The sequence below is a fragment of the Schistocerca serialis genome, chromosome 8 (assembly GCF_023864345.2).
Source record: "Schistocerca serialis cubense isolate TAMUIC-IGC-003099 chromosome 8, iqSchSeri2.2, whole genome shotgun sequence".
Classification (NCBI taxonomy): Eukaryota; Metazoa; Arthropoda; class Insecta; order Orthoptera; family Acrididae; genus Schistocerca; species Schistocerca serialis.
In genome coordinates, this window is record NC_064645.1 from 557,151,635 (window position 1) to 557,172,758 (window position 21,124).

Below are 21,124 nucleotides of genomic sequence, written 5' to 3' on the forward strand. Positions count from 1 at the left end.
TCCTGCCTCGGGCATGGATGTGTGTGATGTCGATAAGTTAGTTAGTTTTAAGTAGTTCTAAATTCTAGGGGACTGATGACCTCAGAAATTAAGTCCCGTAGTGCTCAGAGCCATTTGAACCATTTTGAACAGATAACAGATATGCTCAATAATGTTCATGTCTGGAGAGTATGGTGGCCAGCGGAAGTGTTTAAATTCAGAAGAGTGTTTATGGAGCCACTCTGTAGCAATTCTGGACGTATGGTGTGTCGCATTGTCCTGCTGGAATTGTCCAAGTCCGTCGGAATGCACAATGGACATGAATGGATGCAGATGATCAGATAGGATGTTTACTTACGTGTCACCTGTCAGAGTCGTGTCTAGACGTATCAAGGGTCCCATATCACTCCGACTGCTCACGCTCCACACCATTACAGAGGCCCCACCAGCTTGAACAGTCCCCTGCTGACATGCAGGGTCCGTGGAGTCATGAGGTTGTCCCAATACCCGTACACGTCCATCTGGTCGATACAATTTGAAACGAGACTTGTCCGAACAGGAAACATGTTTCCAATCATTAACGGACCAATGTCGGTGCTGACGGGCCCAGGCGAGGCGTAAAGCTTAGTGTCGTGCAGTCATCAAGGGTACACGAGTGGGCTTTCGGCTCCGAAAGCCCATTTCGATGATGTTTTGTTGAGTGGTTCGCACGCTGACACTTGTTGCTGGCCCAGCATTGGAATCTGTAGCAATTTTAGGAAGGGTTGCACTTCTGTCACGTTGAACGATTCTCTTCAGTCGTCGTTGGTCCCGTCCTTGCAGGATCTTTTTCCGGCCGCAGCGATATTGGAGATTTGATGTTTTACCGGATTCCTGATATCCACCGGACACTCGTGAAATGATCATACTGGAAAATCCCCACTTCATCGCTATCTCGGAGATCCTATGCCCTATCCCTCGTGAAATGGTCGTACTGGAAAATCCCCACTTCATCGCTACCTCAGAGATGCTGTACCCTATCGCTCGTGCGCCGACTATAACACCACGTTCAAACTCGCTTAAATCCTGATAACCTGCCATTGTAGCAGCAATAACTGATCTAACAACTGTGCCAGACACTTTTTGTCTTATATAGGCGTTGCCGACCGCAACATATCTCTGTATCTGAATACGCATGCCTATACGAGTTTCTTCGGCGCTTCAGTGTAGTTGCCTCTACTGCCGCTGGTAAACTCCCCAGTGCCCGCACTAGCCGGCCGCCCAGTGCAGCAGTATCACTTGCTGGTGCTTTGCGGCACAACCAGCCCAGCCCAGCAGAGCGCAGCGAGGTGCTGCAGCCACGCCCCCGGCTCGATACACGGCTGGCCTCACGAAATTCGAATCTACACTCTCGCGTCACCGTCCAGTGAGCGGCGGCAGGGGTTGGGTGTCACCTGCTCCTGTCGCATTATGCAAGGTCCGGGCGTCAGTTTTCGGAAGTGCTGTTCGTAACGCAAAACAAATATTTTGGCGGACAAGTAAAAACAAAAACTTGTCAGTAGTTCCAACTTTCTGACCAGATCGACAAGCTTACCAGGACCCAGTTCGGGGAGCGACTTTTAAAACTAGCGTTTCGAAAAGAGCCACAACTCGCACGTTGTATTTGTTATGGGCCAGTTTAGTTCCTCAAATGAACAAGAGCATCATCAGAATATAGACTGTAAAAGATACAAATTGAGACAATACGGAAAGCTTACACTGACATTACCTGTAGTACAAATTCTACTTCCTGAATGGTGACTTACGTTTAAAGTCAGCTGAGAGCTTCAAAGATTAAGCTGACTGTACTGTAGTACTTAAACTTACGTTTAGAGTACAGTTGTAAATGACGACATAGACACTGACAGCGCCAAAGATGAAACTGACTGTAGAACAATACTTGTAACGTCTGTGGTATAGTCTAACCAAAGATAATGTAGACCTACAGCTCAAATGGCTCTGAGCACTATGGGACTTAACATCTATGGTCATCAGTCCCCTAGAACTTAGAACTACTTAAACCTAACTAACCTAATGACAGCACACAACACCCAGCCATCACGAGGCAGAGAAAATCCCTGACCCCGCCGGGAATCGAACCCGGGAACCCGGGCGTGGGAAGCGAGAGCGCTACCGCACGACCACGAGATGCGGGCTAGACCTACAGGAAACGAAAGTTACATTAGCCGCCTCTTTTATGGGCGTGTGTATAGACTTCTCAGATCTCTACATATCTCCTTATCTTTTAAAAAATACGAATATATCTGTAAAAATTAGAATATCTTTCAAAGCACATTATAAAAATACATATTTAAAAATGTGTATACAAAAGTGCATTCAAACCTACCGTTTTTAAAATATTTCTGTTAGGCTGTTATAGCAGGTATTGTATTTAGCTTGCTTATCCACAGCAGGGTTTTTCTTCTTCTATACGAAAATTTTGCGCTGTCAACGTTAATATCATCATTTAGTAGTGTACTTTAAACGTAAGTTTAAGTACTATACTACTCGCAGATTAATCTTTAGAGCTGCCAGCCAACTTTAAAGGCAGTTTTTAATGCTGTTGATCAACTTTAAACGAGCTGTAAGTCACCAGACTGGAACTGGAGTACGTACGAGGATTGCCCAGAAAGTAATGAACCACACTCATTTCTTCAACAATTCTTTATTGAACGTAATGAGAATTACACATACGAAAGAATGGTGTTTTATCTATACACCCTATTTTTCCACGTAATGTCCATTCCGTTCTATGGCCTGCCTCCAGCGCGAAACAAGGGCGTGTGTGCCCTGTCGGTACCATCCTTGTCCTAGTTGCGGAGCCAGTGCTTCACTGTGTGAATCGCCTCCTCATCGTCCAACTTGGGGCAGTTCCAGCAGGACAATGCGACACTCTCCACTTACAGAATTGGCTCCAGGAACACTCTTCACAGTTTAAACGCTTCCGCTGGTCACTAAAGTCCCCAAACATGAACATTATTGAGTATATCTGGGATGTCTTTCAACGTGCTGTTCAGAAGAGATCACCACCCTCTCGTACTCTTACGGACTTATGGACAGCCCGGTAGGATTCATGGTATGAGTTCCCTACAGCACTACTTGAGACATTATTCGAATCCATGCCTCGTCGTGTTGCGGCACTTCTGCGTGCTCTCGGGAGCCCTACATAATATTTGGCCGGTGTACCAGTTTCTTTGTATTTTGAGATACCTCGGAAATTGGGTTTCGAAAACTGTATCCAAGTTGCCGTATGCACTGTAGTATAGCTTTTGGACGTTTGCGTATCGACGCTTCAGCCTGCTGGAGAGTCTGGTTTTTTAGCTGTGGCCTCGTTTCCAGAGCAGCTGCTCGCAGCAGCCTGCGTGATGCGAGCGCCTCGTGCGTCGCCGACTTCCGCTCGCCTACGCTCGTCACGTACGGCGAGCAAAACGCTCCCGTGTCCGCTCTTTCAGCCGCGGCCGAGTACGGAAAATAGAGCGTGAGAGAAAAGATCTTTTAGAAAGATCTGTTGCGGCCGAGCTATGCGGACAACATTCCCGGCCAGTGAGTCTCGTGTCGCTCTTAAAGCGGCGTAGACGCGCCGCAGCGTCCCCTAGACCGGTCCCTACCTACAAGGCTTCGCGACGCGAAAGGCCGTGCCTGCTTACAAATCATTGTGCGCCGAGCCGCCGACACACACGTAGCGGGTAATGCGGTGTTCTCGTAGTCGGTCGTGTGAGTCCGCGGCGTACCGGCAAAAACACGGTGTTGGTAAATTGCAGACGGCGGAAGTGTTCTGTAAATGGTAAACCTTGCAGCTTTACAAAGGCTCCTCGTAATCTATTCCGCAGAGCAGAGATCAGTTTTTTTGAACAACCGTAACGAAGCAGATAAGGCGGTTCACCGGGAATGGTATGTCTGACATTACCGGAAAATTCAGAACACGAGGATGTAGATGGTGTGCTCAGACAATAATGGGAATTTCTGCTCCTTTCTAACGAATTGTATTTGAGTATGGAATCTCAAAGGAGCGAGCATGCAAGACACTTGCCCAGAAAATTGTGGTGTCACCGTCAGACACCACACTTGCTAGGTGGTAGCCTATACGTCGGACCCCCGTGTCGCCACTATCAGTGATTGCAGACCGAGCGCCGCCACACGGCAGGTCTAGTCTAGAGAGACTCCCTAGCACTCGCCCCAGTTCTACAGCCGACTTTGCTAGCGATGGTTCACTGTCTACATACGCTCTCATTTGCAGAGACGACAGTTTAGCGTAGCCTTCAGCTACGTCATTTGCTACGACCTAGCAAGGCGCCATATTCAGTTACTATAATCTGAACAGATAATTTTGTGAATCATGTACCTTCAAGAGCGACGTTCATCATTAATGGATTAAAGTTAAGTATCAAACTAATTACGTCCGCTTTCTGAATTCTAATTCCTTGTCATGTTCCAGACCTCGCGTCAGTATAGTTCTTCTCTCCTCACGCCAGCCTGCGTGAGCTAAAACGCGTGCATTTCGGCCTCCACTAGTAACACGGTGTTGGCTCTTCTCCCAACACAACAAAAATAACGGGAATTTTTGTTTTTTGGAAAGAATTGTATTTGTGCATTTAAAACAGGGACTCTCAGAGGAGCGAGCATGGAGCACATGGACGGGGACCGCGGTTAGATGGTGCTAGTTGGGAATATGGGTCGGCCGAGGGCCGTACCTACGTAGTCCGCGCAGTTGCGATAAACGCTGTGTCCGGATGGCACAATGGTTAACACAACTGCATAGTAAGCAGGAGATCCCGGGCTCGAGTCCCGGTCCGGCAAACATTTTCAAAAATGGTTCAAATGGTTCTGAGCACTATGGGACTTAATATCTGTGGTCATCAGTCCCCTAGAACTTAGAACTACTTAAACCTAACTAACCTAAGGACAGCACACACATCCATGCCCGAGGCAGTATTCGGACCTGCGACCGTAGCGGTCGTGCGGTTCCGGCCTGTAGCGCCTAGAACCGCCCAGCCACTCCGGCCGGCAATTTTATTCAATTAGTGTATTAACTATAAAGTATGACTTCCTCTGAATAAAATACGGAACAGTAAATTCAGTGTTCAAGTGTTCTCTGGTCAAATGATTCAAAAAAAGACACCTTAAAAACCGCCAAACGGTTTGAGATTTTTTGTTTAATTTTTGACTTGTTTCGATCCTAAACTACCGTCAGGTCGACAAATATTATCACCCGAGAGGACGTTTCGTTGACATCAAAAGTACAGGAAATTGGAAACCCATAAAACGGTAAAGCCATAAACACGTTTGCATAGCTAAGCAGATCCAAGCCTGTTTACGAGTATTCATTACAGGCTTTGGACAGGTGAGGCAAGTAATATAGCGCCCCACTAGAGTACAGACCGACATTTACCCGCAGTCATTTTGCGCTATAGAATGGGGACATAAATTATTGATCTGATGCCAACAAACTGGTCTGTACTGTAAAGCTATGATTCTTGATTCAGTACGCTGCTACGTTCTGCCTGTACGTTTGACGTCATCTAAACATCCTCCCATGTGCCGACCTTATGATGATTTAACGTCGTAACAAGTCGAAAATTAAAAAAATGAATGTAAAAACTTATGACGGTTTTTAAGGTCTCTTTTCTGAATCTTTCAGAATTTATTGGATAGGCATACGCACGGCATACGCATGCACACGCACACGCACACACACACACACACACTAGTAATATTGCAGTGAATAACGGATTTTTTTGCACCTCTTTTAGTAGGATTTTGCACTTTCTTGTTTGAAGTCTTGTACGAGGGTTGGAACTTTAATAAATAAATAGTTTCCACTATTGAAGTTCCAACCCTCGTAATACACATGTTCTAAAAATTGTGTTACTGAGTAGATTCCGATGTCTACAACGAGTGATCTTAGGGTTTTACGAAAAAGGGAGGATGGTGCAATTTGTAACTTATTTGGACCACTGTTACAAATAATACAGTTTCTGCGTCAGTCATTTGTTTATTTTGCCACTGCGCGTTTCGCTGGTTCACACCATTCATCTTCAGGTGGAGGATTGTTTATTTACATGGCTGGTGCTGGGGAAGAGTGCAGATGTATTTTCACAATCGATAATGATAAAAATATTTATTTAGAAAAAGCACTTTAGAGGTTAAAAAACATGAATTTCTTAAAAAAGTATTGTTGAGCTCATCTCATTCTGGCACTACCAGGACTTCTTCCTCTCAGTCTGTATTTCAACAGTTATTTCGTCATTATTTTGGAATTGTGCTCGCCACCTGTTTCTGTATTGCTCTGCTGCGTCGTTTGTCCCTTCAACATGGAGTTCTTCTCTAATTATCTTGTCGTGGAGAACAGGAACTATTCTCTGCTTCCGATGGACGGAGCACTATTAGCAGAGTCACATGCCTCCACTCCTGGTCCACAGTCTGGTGATCAGGAACTGTATGCCACCAACTCTCCCGTTCTCTCCAGCCACGGACGTTCCTTTCGTCTCCCGCATGCGAGGCAGCTTCCTCCGAGACGGAAACCACCGTATTGGTGTGCGTTAATGACGTGGGCAACTGCGGTCGTTTAGCTGAGTACTGGAAGGGCAGATCGAATCCGTGAATGTATTGTACGTGCCGCAGATTGCAATGTCGCTGATCTAGCTCCCACGCTGGGCAAAAACAGGATTAAAAGAATGGCCTCGCATCTTTTCTATTCCTCTAGACCGCAACGTTCGAACTCTCTCCAGATATATCACCTCCACTTTGCTCGCTCGTCATAAGGTCGGCCCCTGTTGACCCGGCTCGCAGTAATAACCTCGCCATAAAACCGCAGGCAGGCGCATGACGAGCTGCATCGCTAGGTACTTCCACCGGCGCGGAGAAGCCTGGGTTTCCCCGCAAGCCTTCTGTCTCTGCCCGCGCTGGTGGGTGCAGCCTTCACGGCCAACCGGCGAGCCGTCTGCTACCGCTACTCACCTGCAACGGCAGTTACGTCTCGAGTGCGCTGATCGGCCCGTAATCGCACAACATTTATAAATAAAACACAGAGTAGATCACAAATTTTTGTTCAGAAGTTCCATGAGGCTGTTCGCAGACGCCGCTGCAGCTTATAAGAAGGGCGCAAAGCCAGAAGACTGTAACAAAACGCAGCAAACCGAGCAAGGTTGTGCAGGTAGCCACTGGACTGGTATTCTGGAGGTCGAGTGATCAAATCAGCGTTTGGTCATCCAGATTTAAGTTTTCGTGATTTGCCTAAATAGCACCATTACTTCGAAATCGTGCACGATATGTCATTTTGTTCCAAAGATATTAACTATCTTTTTTCTGGACCCCTCTGATTACTTTAGCAGGCCTTGAAACACCGCTTAAGGCGAACAACAGACATGCACTCTGTTGACGGTCCTACCTGTCACTGAGATGATGGTTAAGTCCCATACTCCGTAACAGAGCGTAGGGGCGATGCGGGAGACCCGCACCACCCTGCTAGGCAAGGTCCTAGCGGAGGTGGCTTGCCATTGCCCTCCTCCGACCGTAATGGGGATGAATGATGATGATCAAGACGACACAACTCCCAGTTATCTCGAGGTTGGTGAAAATCCCTGACCCCGCTGGGAATCGAATCCGGGACCCCGTGCTCTAGAAGCGAGAACCCTACCGCGAGACCACGAGATACGGACTGTCACTGAAACTGAAACTCTAATCATGTACGTACCCGCCGATGTAGTATACAGTATGAAGTTGCAGTGACATCCTTTACATCCGAATCAGTGCATGGATCCCGGCCAGCGAGTGAATAACTTTATACTGATAACCGGGCTCGTGCTGCAAAGTCCTTTTTAAATCTGACTCTACATTGTAATCGCTGCAATGACAACCATACACTCTCAACCCGTGAAGTTTTATTTCCTTACCTTCTCCCCTGCCAGATACTTCACTTTTTTGTCAGGCAGTGCATATCTCACGAAATGAACATGGTTTAGTTCAAACGTAAGCTCTTTCTGCGCGCCCTTCGCGGGTGGAAGAGAAAGTGGAGAAAGGAAGTGTTATCAGAAGCACCCTTTGCCGCACACCAAAGCGTCGTTTATCGAGGTATAAATGTACAAAAGGCAGTCAACTGAAAAGGAGGCAGAATGAAATATGCAAGTAAAGTGTTTATTATTTCAAAAGTATTCGCCGTAACTGTTAATACGGGGTGTTCAAAAAGTCTCTCCGCAGTGCCGTATGATTGTTAGCCGCGGGTGCCGTATGATTGTTCGCCTGCCTGGGTTACTTCCCTTCAAGTGGACTCTCCAAACATTCCACTGTTTCGTTTATCTCAGCCAGCGTCAGTAGTGCCGTTGGTGTGTATCGTTACGTGCTGACGTGAACGTTTAAGTTTATTTCGTTTGTTTCGTTTTTGTCACTTAAAATGCTAACCATTGAAGAACGTGTGTTTTTAGTCGAACAAGTTCAAATGGCTCTGAACACTATGGGACTTAACTTCTGAGGTCATCAGTCCCCTAGAACGTAGAACTACTTAAACCTAACTAAACTAAGGACATCACACACATCCATGCCCGAGGCAGGATTCGAACCTGCGACCTAGCGGTCGCGCGGTTCCAGGCTGTAGCGCCTAGTCGAACAAGTGTTTAAAGCTGGCGGTAAACACACAGTTTTAGTTCGTCAAACATTTAATTCAGTTTTCCCGGAGACAACACTCCCTGCCGGCCGATGTGGCCGTGCGGTTAAAGGCGCTGCAGTCTGGAACCGCAAGACCGCTACGGTCGCAGGTTCGAATCCTGCCTCGGGCATGGATGTTTGTGATGTCCTTAGGTTAGTTAGGTTTAACTAGTTCTAAGTTCTAGGGGACTAATGACCTCAGAAGTTGAGTCCCATAGTGCTCAGAGCCATTTGAACCATTTGAACAACACTCCCTCATCGCGATACCGTGCGAGATTTGATTAACAAATTTCGAAGTACGGGTTCAGTGACAGATGCACCGAGAAGTGGTCTTCCTAGCGTTTTGTTTGAGAATGAACTACTCGATATTTCCGATAAAATGTCCATGAGTCCGAACAAGTCAGTACGAAAACTCGCCCAGGAAATCGATGTTAGTGTTGGAACGGCCCATACAGTTGTAAGGAAACAATTAGAACTTTTCCCCTACAAAGTGACAGTCGTGCAAGAACTGAAACACACTGATCATGGCAAGAGACTGCATTATTGTCAATGGTTCTAAAATTTCGTTCAACAAAATGGAAGGGATATTTTTAATGAAACGTTTTTCACTGATGAGGCGCGGTTTCATTTATCCGGGTACATGAACTATCAAAATTCTCGTATGTGGAGCACTGCAAATCCATTGTGTATTCATGAGGAACCACTCCATTCTTTGAAAATAGGAGTTTGGATTGCAATTTCTAGACGTCAGATTGTGGGTCCCAGCCGGCCGGTGTGGCCGTGCGGTTAAAGGCGCTTCAGTCTGGAACCGCGTGACCGCTACGGTCGCAGGTTCGAATCCTGCCTCGGGCATGGATGTGTGTGATGTCCTTAGGTTAGTTAGGTTTAAGTAGTTCTAAGTTCTAGGGGACTGATGACCACAGCAGTTAAGTCCCATAGTGCTCAGAGCCATTTTTTGTGGGTCCCATATTTTTTAACGGAACAATAAACGCACAACGATACTGCAGTGATACTCTGTACCCATTCATAGTAGAACTTGTGTTAAGTGAAATACTGGACGGTTATTTTCAACAAGATGGTGCAACTGCGCATACAGCTCTCGTTTCAATGTCACTGCTTGCTGATGTTTTTGGTGATCGCATAATGTCACAGGGACTTTGGGCTCCACGATCGCCTGACATAACACCACCTCACTTTTTCTTCTGGGATGCAGCGAAAGCAACTAATGTCAATAAATTAATAACTTATGTTTCACTGCGGCATACGGCACGCGCGGCTAGCAATCGTTCAGCACTGCGGAGTAACTTTTTGAACACCCCGTACATTTATCCAACTCTGAGACAGGACAGTAAATGCCGTCATGGAAAAATTTGTGCGGTTGCCTAAGAACCATGATTGTACCCGGGCGTGCAGCTCTTCGTCCGAAGCAAATCGACGACCGCGGATGTCTTTCTTCAAGACTCCAGAAATATCGAAATTGCATGCGAAAGGATCGGTTTCTGTATGGAGAATGTGTAATGTCGAAACAACCTTGTCAACATGTGGATGGACATTATCCTGCAACGGAATGATGCATTCCGTCAACATGCCTGAGCGTTTGGACTTGTTGGAGTGCTTCAGTTTCTGCAAAGTTCCACGTACCGCAGTGCGTTAATCGTGGCTCTATGTTCCAGAAAGTCAGTGAGCAGCGGGTTGGCGGATGGCATCATTCTATTGCAGGACAGGGCCCACCCACGTGTTGCCAAGCTCGTTTCGCTGCAGAAGTTTCGCTGGGAAGCCCTTTCACATCTTCTGCACAGTCACGATCTCTCCCCTGCGATTTCCATATTTTTTGAAACTTGAAGAATGTCACTCGTGACCTGGGTACAACCATTGTTCCGTAGGAAACCGCAAACATTTTTCCATGAAGGCATTGACCGTCTTATCTCACAGTGGGCTACATTTTTTTAACAGTTATGGTGATTAATTTTGAAATAGTAAACAGTTTACTTACATTATTGCATCTGACTCATTTTCGTTTGACTCCCGTCATACATGTATTACCTCTATAGGAGTCATGAAAATCGAAATACAAAATACAAGTTTTTGGCGTCTCCTACTACTTTCTCCTCTCTGCAGAGGTAAGAGGTAATACAACAAAATAGACGCTATGGAACAGCCGCAAGCTGTTTCAGTCGTTTTAGGCATTCATTTCGCTCGGCTGGGCTGCTCCCTAGATTATGTACAGTACTATGGAAAACTTCTCTAGTAGATGACACGTTGCCGGCTGCGGTGGTCTAGCGGTTCAGGCGATCAGTCCGGAACCGCGCGACTACTACGGTCGCAGGTTCGAATCCTGCCTCGGGCGTGGATGTGTGTGATGTCCTTAGGTTAGTTAGGTTTAAGTAGTTCTAAGTTCTAGGGGACTAATGACCTCAGATGTTAACTCCCATAAGCTCAGAGCCATTTGAACCATTTTTTGAAGATGACACGTTGTATCTACATAGGGTGTACGGGTATAGGTACAAATATTGTGAGCATTGGTTACTTAATATGTGTTTTCTCTGCGTCTAACTTTCTTCCCTCATACACATCACTTAATTTGGTACTTGATGTTTTCTGCACAGTAGTAATTGCGTCGGATAGTTAATTACGGCTGTCAGTATACTCATAGACATTCCATTTGCCTCCATGCATCCACACTTCAATACCTGACATGCTGCCCAGGAAAATAAACTTTGCAGATCTGCTTATGCCAAATGTACTTGGAGGTACTACCCAACCTAAAAACACACTACTCGGAACAGCTGTAATTATTAATCTGAAAATTAAGTAAATACTGATGTAATGTTGGTCAATACATTGTCCTCAGTCATCACTTTCTTTACTTATACCCTGTATATGCATAAATATAAATACTGAACATAAACATCACATCATTCAACAGAACTGGCAAATAATCACAGTAATTTCAGAATTACTCGAGTAACCCAACATCGATACCGCAGTAATGGGAATCACCTCCGAGTGAACACAGAACTCACACACTTCTGAGCACTGAAAATAAAACACTGTTGTTCTTCCTTCGGCTTGACAAGTATTTTACTGCTCTTACGTGGGAAGGCTTCCAAGCCGCGCTGTAGACCCGGTCCCACGTGAAAACTCTGGCTTCTGTTCCGCGTGGGAAAGCTCTCCACGGCAAACATCGTCCACTAGGACGTGATCGTGAAGCGGTTGCTAAGCAGAGGTATTCGGACGCATTGTCCAGCTGCAGTATTCGATGCAAACATCAATCGCATGTGCCGCAGAAGCTTACGAAAGACAAATAATATAATCGTGTAAGGTGAAGTAGTGCTTTGAACAGCCGGTGTAGCAATTTAAATAAATAAATAAACAACTGTGAGTGTGTGCAAATGTTACGTTCATTAGTTCCAATGGATTATATTCCACCCCTTTGACATTTGTTCCCAAAATAGCTCAGTACGCCAGTTACTCTCGTCTTTATAAATTAACTGTCCTGAGTCCATAGGTTTACTAATGGGAGAAATTCTTTCCACAAAAACGTAAAATTCATTGTAGAGTGTGAGAACAACAAAAGCATAAGTTTCCTGTATCTTAAAATCAACAACCTCCATCAAGGAGTTCAGCATACGCAGGAAACACGCATACACAGACGTAACAGTAGACAGCTCATTATGCTATCCCATCACATACAAACCTGTATCATTTAGGGCTATTTACAGAGAGCACACTCACTTAACCTTGTGACAGAATTGGACACAGTAAAAAGTATTGACATAAACAATGGCTACGTAGATAATACAATAGATAACTTAGACACAAAAATATATAAAAATAAGCAATAAATTTCCAAGTGAGCAAGAAAAAGAAAATATTTGCTAGCACTCCCATATCTAGGCCCCATTTAAAAAAAAACTGCTAACCTATTACAAAACAATCTGACAATTTCATTCTCCACTAACAATAAGTTAGTTTACTTATTACTCTATACCATAAAAACAGATTCTCAAAAATTCATCAGAAGTTGGGTGTATAACATATTATGCCCCTATAGTCCTGCCTAATACGTATGAAAAAACAGGCATGAATTTCATAACTTATTTCCAAGAACACGATTGACTTCAGACGTAGCCATTTTGAAAAATCAGTCACTGTACAGCTTATGCTGGAAACTAAACACATTATCAATAGAACAGGAAACAATTTGGTAGTCCGACACAGTGAAGCCAATGGTAAGACCCTGTATTTAAAAGAAGTGGAACTGTACCTCCATGAAATCACAAAGCCCGAATCCATTTAAGTGAACAGACAGATTTCGCTACTCATGGTTAGTTTAGTAATTTTACAGACTTATTTTATATTTAGTTCAGTTTATTTGAAACGCTGATGTCTGACGCTACATAATATATTTCATCCTTCGTCATCTAACATTAAACAACAAACTGCATCTGTGAAGTGCTTTGAAAAGTGAGTGACATGATGTGCAGTTGCAGAATGGATAAATAACTTTGCTGACACTAAAGTACACTCCTGGAAATGGAAAAAAGAACACATTGACACCGGTGTGTCAGACCCACCATACTTGCTCCGGACACTGCGAGAGGGCTGTACAAGCAATGATCACACGCACGGCACAGCGGACACACCAGGAACCGCGGTGTTGGCCGTCGAATGGCGCTAGCTGTGCAGCATTTGTGCACCGCCGCCGTCAGTGTCAGCCAGTTTGCCGTGGCATACAGAGCTCCATCGCAGTCTTTAACACTGGTAGCATGCCGCGACAGCGTGGACGTGAACCGCATGTGCAGTTGACGGACTTTGAGCGAGGGCGTATAGTGAGCATGCGGGAGGCCGGGTGGACGTACCGCCGAATTGCTCAACACGTGGGGCGTGAGGTCTCCACAGTACATCGATGTTGTCGCCAGTGGTCGGCGGAAGGTGCACGTGCCCGTCGACCTGGGACCGGACCGCAGCGACGCACGGATGCACGCCAAGACCGTAGGATCCTACGCAGTGCCGTAGGGGACTGCACCGCCACTTCCCAGCAAATTAGGGACACTGTTGCTCCTGGGGTATCGGCGAGGACCATTCGCAACCGTCTCCATGAAGCTGGGCTACGGTCCCGCACACCGTTAGGCCGTCTTCCGCTCACGCCCCAACATCGTGCAGCCCGCCTCCAGTGGTGTCGCGACAGGCGTGAATGGAGGGACGAATGGAAACGTGTCGTCTTCAGCGATGAGAGTCGCTTCTGCCTTGGTGCCAATGATGGTCGTATGCGTGTTTGGCGCCGTGCAGGTGAGCGCCACAATCAGGACTGCATACGACCGAGGCACACAGGGCCAACACCCGGCATCATGGTGTGGGGAGCGATCTCCTACACTGGCCGTACACCACTGGTGATCGTCGAGGGGACACTGAATAGTGCACGGTACATCCAAACCGTCATCGAACCCATCGTTCTACCATTCCTAGACCGGCAAGGGAACTTGCTGTTCCAACAGGACAATTCACGTCCGCATGTATCCCGTGCCACCCAACGTGCTCTAGAAGGTGTAAGTCAACTACCCTGGCCAGCAAGATCTCCGGATCTGTCCCCCATTGAGCATGTTTGGGACTGGATGAAGCGTCGTCTCACGCGGTCTGCACGTCCAGCACGAACGCTGGTCCAACTGAGGCGCCAGGTGGAAATGGCATGGCAAGCCGTTCCACAGGACTACATCCAGCATCTCTACGATCGTCTCCATGGGAGAATAGCAGCCTGCATTGCTGCGAAAGGTGGATATACACTGTACTAGTGCCGACATTGTGCATGCTCTGTTGCCTGTGTCTATGTGCCTGTGGTGCTGTCACTGTGATCATGTGATGTATCTGACCCCAGGAATGTGTCAATAAAGTTTCCCCTTCCTGGGACAATGAATTCACAGTGTTCTTATTTCAATTTCCAGGAGTGTATTAAAAATGTTCTTCCTAGATTTTTCCATTAGTTTTTCACTGTTTCTCGTTATATTTTCCGTTATTTGATTCGCGAGTTTCGAAACTGAACAAGTAACTTCTCAGAACAGAAACATGGCTTACGCATCACATCGCTTGAGAGCAGAAGTAAATAATGCATTAAAACCATTTGCATCTGATGATGGACCACCAGGGTCCGCTATGCACCGTGTGATTTATTGAAAAAAATTGTGACTGGCGGTGTTGTTGTTCATATTTCCTGTACCGTCAAATGGGATCGACCGAGGTGGAGCAGTGGCTAGCAATAAGACTCGCATTCAGGAGGACGACGATTCAAATCCCCGTCCGGACAGATAGATTTAGGTTTTCCGAGGTTTTCGAAAACACTTACGGCTAATGCCGAGATGGTTTCGTCGAAGAGGGCATTGTCGATTTACTTCCCCATCCTTCCTCCGCTTGAGCTTGTGCTCCGTCTTTATTGAGCCTGTCGTCGACGGGTCGTTAAAACCTAACCTTTCTTCTTTCCTAAAGTGGTGGTATGCCTTTGCCTTCCTCATAAACATGAACTTACTTATGCCGTCACTTGTAGGTAGAAACGTACTGCTGTTCTCCTGATTTTGGGTATTGCTTGCTACGGATCCCACACTGACGGAAATGTTCAAGTATTTGTCGAACAGATGTTTTATAAGCTACGTCCTTCGTTGATGGACTACATTTCCTGAGTGAATCTCGGGCGGGCATCAGCCTTGCGATTCATTTTATGTGGTCGTTCCACTTCAGACCGCTCTGTACGTGTACTCCCAGGTATTTTACGGAAGTATCTGCTTCCAGTGAGTGTCCAACAATTGTGTAACCATAAAATAAAGGGTCGTTCTGTTATGTATTCGCAATGCGTGACATTTGTCCATAATCAATTGCCACTCCCTGCACCAAACGTCGATCCTTCGCCGGTCTTCCAGCATTTCCCTACAATTTTCTAGTGTCGCTACTTCTCTTTAAGCATTCGAGACGTTATTATGTCAAGTTCAAGCAAAGGATTACTGTCTCACTTGAAATGCCACGTATTCCGTGAAGTGCGTATGCAGTTAACGAAAAGTTACACGTGCAAATTGTAGAAGTCAACTATGAAGACAGTTGCACTAAACGAAGAGCTGAGATGTAGAAGGGTAATAAATCTACAAAAAATCGTTACAGAAATTTAAAGAAATAAAATGATAGATACGAGAATTTAGACACTTTTATGTCGTAAGGAAAATAGCTATCTTTATGTGAATCCGTTTTTATCCAGTAGTTTGAGATCACAATGTCAGAATGCTGGCCAAAAACTTGTTAAAATGTTACAGAACGATAGGTATTCCTATACTACTGAATGATATTAGGTATAAGGAGCACTCAAATGAAAACGAGAGAGATGGTAAAAAAGGTAAGCAAACAGTTTATTTCAGAAGTAATTCCCATAACTGTTAATTAATTTATCCCACTGTGAGATAAGATGGCCAGTGCCTTCCTGAAAAAATGTTGGAGGTTGCCTACAGAATAGCTCCACAAGCGCGACAGTATTGTAGTATTAGTGTGTATACGTATGTGAGGAGGAGGAGGGGGAGGAGAGTGGTGTCTAGCGTCCCGTCGAAAACGAGGTCATTAGAGACGGAACACAAGCTCCGATCACGGAAGGATGGAGAAGGAAAAGAGGCGTGCCATTTTGAAGGAACCATCCCGGCATTTGCCTTAAGCGATTCAAGGAAATCACGGAAAATCTAAATCAGAATAATTGTACGCGGTTTTGAACCATCGTTCACCCGAATGTGAGTCCAGTGTGTATGTGTATGTGTGAGGGAGAGAGAGAGAGAGAGAGAGAGAGAGAGAGAGAGTTTGCAGGTAGATGTCCCTCCTGCCAGCTGGTCTCCCTCCCCATCCCCCCACCCCTCCCTGTTGTTGTTGAAGAAGAAGAAGAGGAAGAGCTCAGTGGTATTACAGTGCATGTGCTCACGCATGTGTTGCAGGTAGGTAGCTCGCCTGCGAGTGGGCAAGTGTCTGTGCCATGTGCTGTGGCTGCCAGGAGTGGGATGCTGGATTCGTATGCAGGAGAGGTTTTCTCCCCTCCACTTTTGTCTCTACCATGATTAAGGTGCGAGTAGTTTCCAAAGCTTCCAAGGGGACCCTCCATACTGTAAAATACCGATTTGGATGCGCTTCAAATATTTTGTAGAGGCACTTACCCTGAGTACCTGGCTATCCGGTTTTTTAGCGACGGGCCTTGGTTTTTGAGAAATTCAATTTTGAAGTTCATTGAGCGTTGTGTATACACGTAACATTACATATATTCCGAGCAAGTCAGCGTAGCGCACCGATAAAGGTTCACAGCTACCGCGCTGGTGGTAACCTGTTCAAATGCTGCTCGTGTACTTTTCTTTTTGTTCAAAATCGAACGAATTTTTCAATTTTATTTCAAAGAATATCAACAAACAGTGAAAGGTGTGCGAAATTATAAACGTATATTCAGTTATTAATTTTTTCTGTCATTCAATATTACAAAATCTTATTTTTCATCGTCCAAATTACTTGATGTGCCAGAATAATATTGTTGGTGATACTTATCATAGAAACAACCGAAGCACAAATTTTCGCAGCACAACGCGCATTTTATGCAAGCAACCGTTTTGCAGGCTCACGGTTTCTTCGTGAGCGATACTGGGAAACACAATTCTTATGCATTCTAAAAGGTTTCTCTTTCATCCGCTAATTTCGATGCGAACCATGAGTATCTAATCATGCTTTCAAAGTTAGGTGCACTGAACTGATGTAGGATAAGGGAATGCAATTTATCGAATCTTCCCCAGAAGAGATCTCTCTATTGTCTTTCATCAAGTCGGGAGCATTCTGAATAATTTTCGTGAAGATTTTCACCTGTCGGTAAAAATAAACATCGCAGGGCTGGCAATAAGGAGTACACATTGATGGGACCACTTTTAGGGCGCAGGTACTCGCTTTCCTTTTATTAGGGAATAGATGACGGTATAAAGTTGAATCTGTTCGCCCTCCCCACGAGTCGTTAAGGTACAAAAAAAATTTTCTGTCCCACGTACGGAAGAATTACAGAACGCAAAAATTCTTCGTACACCAGTTTCGTGAACTTCCAGGATTTCGTGCAGGACACGACTACATTTCTGTATTTCCCAGTTAATTCGCCTATTCGTTTTTCAACGTTAGGACCAAATTTTGCGGACGGTTCTTGCATACAAAGAAAAAAAATATGGGAGCAGGATTCGAACACGGTACCTATGAACGTTTACCGCTGCGCCACGTTGACTTATTCGGAACACATACAATGTTACGGGTATACACAGCGCGCAATGAACTTCAAAATCAATTTTCTCAAAAACCAAGGCTCGTCCCTAATAAATCGGTTAGCCAGGAACTCAGGGTTAAGTGGCTCCACAACATACACTACTGGCCAATAAAATTGCTACACCACGAAGATGACGTGCTAAAGACGCGAAATTTAACCGACAGGAAGAAGATGCTATGATATGCAAATGATTAGCTTTTCAGAGCATTCACACAAGGTTGGCGCCGGTGGCGACACCTACAATGTGCTGACATGAGGAAAGTTTCCAACCGATTTCTCATACACAAACAGCAGTTGACCGGCGTTGCCTGGTGAAACGTTGTTGTGATGATTGGTGTACGGAGGAGAAATGCGTACCATCACTTTTCCGGCTTTGATAAAGATCGGATTGTAGCCTATCGCGATTGCGGTTTATCGTATCGCGACATTGCTGCTCGCGTTGGTCGAGATCCAATGACTGTTAGCAGAATATGGAATCGGTGGGTTCCGGAGGGTAATACGGAACGCCGTGCTGTTTCCTAACGGCCTCGTATCACTAGCAGTCGAGATGACAGGCATGTTATCCGCATGTCTGTAACGGATTGTGCAGCCACGTTTCGATCCCTGAGTCAACAGATAGGGACGTTTGCAAGACAACAACCATTTGCACGAACAGTTCGACGACGTTTGCAGCAGCATGGACTATCAGCTCGGAGACCATGGCTGTGGCTACCCTTGACGCTGCATCACACACAGGAGCGCCTGCGATGGTGTACTCGACGACGAACCTGGGTACACGAATGGCAAAACGTCATTTTTTCGGATGAATCCAGGATCAGTTTACAGTATCATGATGGTCGCATCCGTGTTTGGCGACATCGGTGTGAACGCACATTGGAAGCGTGTATTCGTCATCGCCATACTGGCGTATCTCCCGGCGTGATGGTATGGGGTGCCATTGGTTACACGTCTCGGTGACCTCTTGTTCGCATTGACGACACTTTGAACAGTGGACGCTACATTTCAGATGTGTTACGACCCGTGGTTCTACCATTCATTCCATGTCTGCGAAATCCTACATTTAGCAGGATAATGCACGACCGCATGTTGCAGGTCTTGTACGGGCCTTTCTGGATACAGAAAATGTTCGACCACTGCCCTGGCCAGCACATTCTCCAGATCTCTCACCAATGGTGGCCGAGCAACTGGCTCGTCACAATACGCCAGTCACTACTCTTGCTGAACTGTGGCATCGTGTTGAAGCTGCATGGGCAGCTGTACCTGTACACGCCATCCAAGCTCTGATTCAATGCCCAGGCGTATCAAGGCCGTTATTACGGCCAGAGGTGGTTGTTGTGGGTACTGATTTCTCAGGATCTACGCACCCAAATTGCTTGAAAATGTAATCACATGTCAGTTCTAGTATAATATATTTGTTCAATGAATGCCCGCTTATCATCTGCATTGCTTCTTGGTGTAGCAATTTTAATGGCCAGTAGTGTATTCTAGCGCATCAAAATCGGTGATTTACAGTATGGAGGGTCCCCTTGTTAGTCGTATTACGGCGTATGTGGGTGTGTGAGTTTACAGATGGACATTGCTGGGCCGCGTCCGAGTCCGCGCCGAGCGCCGAGTCTACACCCCTGCCCGCTCCCCTCCGCTCCCCTCGTTCTCGACGAAGAAGGGAGCGGCTGTGGAAGCTCGGCAGTACTGCAGCTGCGCGTGTGTTGCAGGTAGGCGGCGCGCCTGCGAGCGGGCAGCGTGCGCGCCCGCGCCGAGCGCCGCGGCTGCCGGGATGTAGCATGCAGCATTGCACCGTCAGCGCGCCCGTGCACTCCTGCAGCCCTGCCAGCCTCGCCGCCAGCGCCAAGTACGCCGCCGTCGAGCTCCTCAACAAGCAGCGACTATACTTCGTCGTCGAGGTCAGTGGCTCTGCGCGGCGCCCGCCTCCCCTCGCATCCCAAAATGCTGCACCCGGCCCGGCGCGCCGTTTCGGACACGCGCCGTGCTGCCACGCGCCTCACAGCTGCCCGCGCAACCCGCAACCCGCCACACGCCGCCCGTGCCTTACCCAGCGCGCCGTTCCACTCCGCCGCTCCCCACCGGCACAGAAACACACACCAGACGCATTCCACGCATTAGTTAACAGCCATCACGAACATCACTAAATAAGCAATTCCGCATCTACGTACACTGAAGAGCCTAAAGCCGTCGCCACACGGACCGTGCATCCGAACGTTGAGCGTGCCGAGTTTCTGACGTCATAGCGTGAAATAGCACGTTCCGGAGTCTTTCCGAACGTGCAGAGCAATATCTGGCATGTCAGATACTCTGAGCGTGCGTCTGAGCGTTGACCAATCAGATGGCACAACGCTGCCTACGTCACACGCACGCCGTCTCCCTTCTGTACAGAGTTGTGAGCCGCGATATTGGCATTCATTTCAAGCCTATATGTACACTCCTGGAAATGGAAAAAAGAACACACTGACACCGATGTGTGAGACCCACCATACTGGCTCCGGACACTGCGAGAGGGCTGCACAAGCAATGATCACACGCACGGCACAGCGGACACACCAGGAACCGCGGTGTTGGCCGTCGAATGGCGCTAGCTGCGCAGCATTTGTGCACCGCCGCCGTCAGTGTCAGCCAGTTTGCCGTGGCATACGGAGCTCCATCGCAGTCTTTAACACTGGTAGCATGCCGCGACAGCGTGGACGTGAACCGTATGTGCAGTTGACGGACTTTGAGCGAGGGCGTATAGTGGGCATGCGTGAGGCCGGGTGGACGTACCGCCGAATTGCTCAACACGTGGGGCGTGAGGTCTCCACAGTACATCGATGTTGTCGCCAGTGGTCGGCGGAAGGTGCACGTGCCCGTCGACCTGGGACCGGACCGCAGCGACGCACGGATGCACGCCAAGACCGTAGGATCCTACGCAGTGCCGTAGGGGACTGCACCGCCACTTCCCAGCAAATTAGGGACACTGTTGCTCCTGGGGTATCGGCGAGGACCATTCGCAACCGTCTCCATGAAGCTGGGCTACGGTCCCGCACACCGTTAGGCCGTCTTCCGCTCACGCCCCAACATCGTGCAGCCCGCCTCCAGTGGTGTCGCGACAGGCGTGAATGGAGGGACGAATGGAAACGTGTCGTCTTCAGCGATGAGAGTCGCTTCTGCCTTGGTGCCAATGATGGTCGTATGCGTGTT

At 47.0% G+C, this 21,124-nt stretch overlaps 1 protein-coding gene across 1 annotated transcript in view; it reads left to right on the forward strand.

Moving 5' to 3' along the window:
- LOC126416186 (protein expanded) overlaps window positions 1-21,124 on the forward strand; it is a 505,339-nt gene that overhangs the window by 329,336 nt on the left and 154,879 nt on the right. Inside the window, exon 3 of the mRNA XM_050083768.1 lies at window positions 19,648-19,836. Within this exon, the coding sequence (XP_049939725.1) occupies window positions 19,717-19,836 (120 nt within the window). The 5' untranslated portion in view covers window positions 19,648-19,716. The remainder of the gene's footprint in view (window positions 1-19,647; window positions 19,837-21,124) is intronic.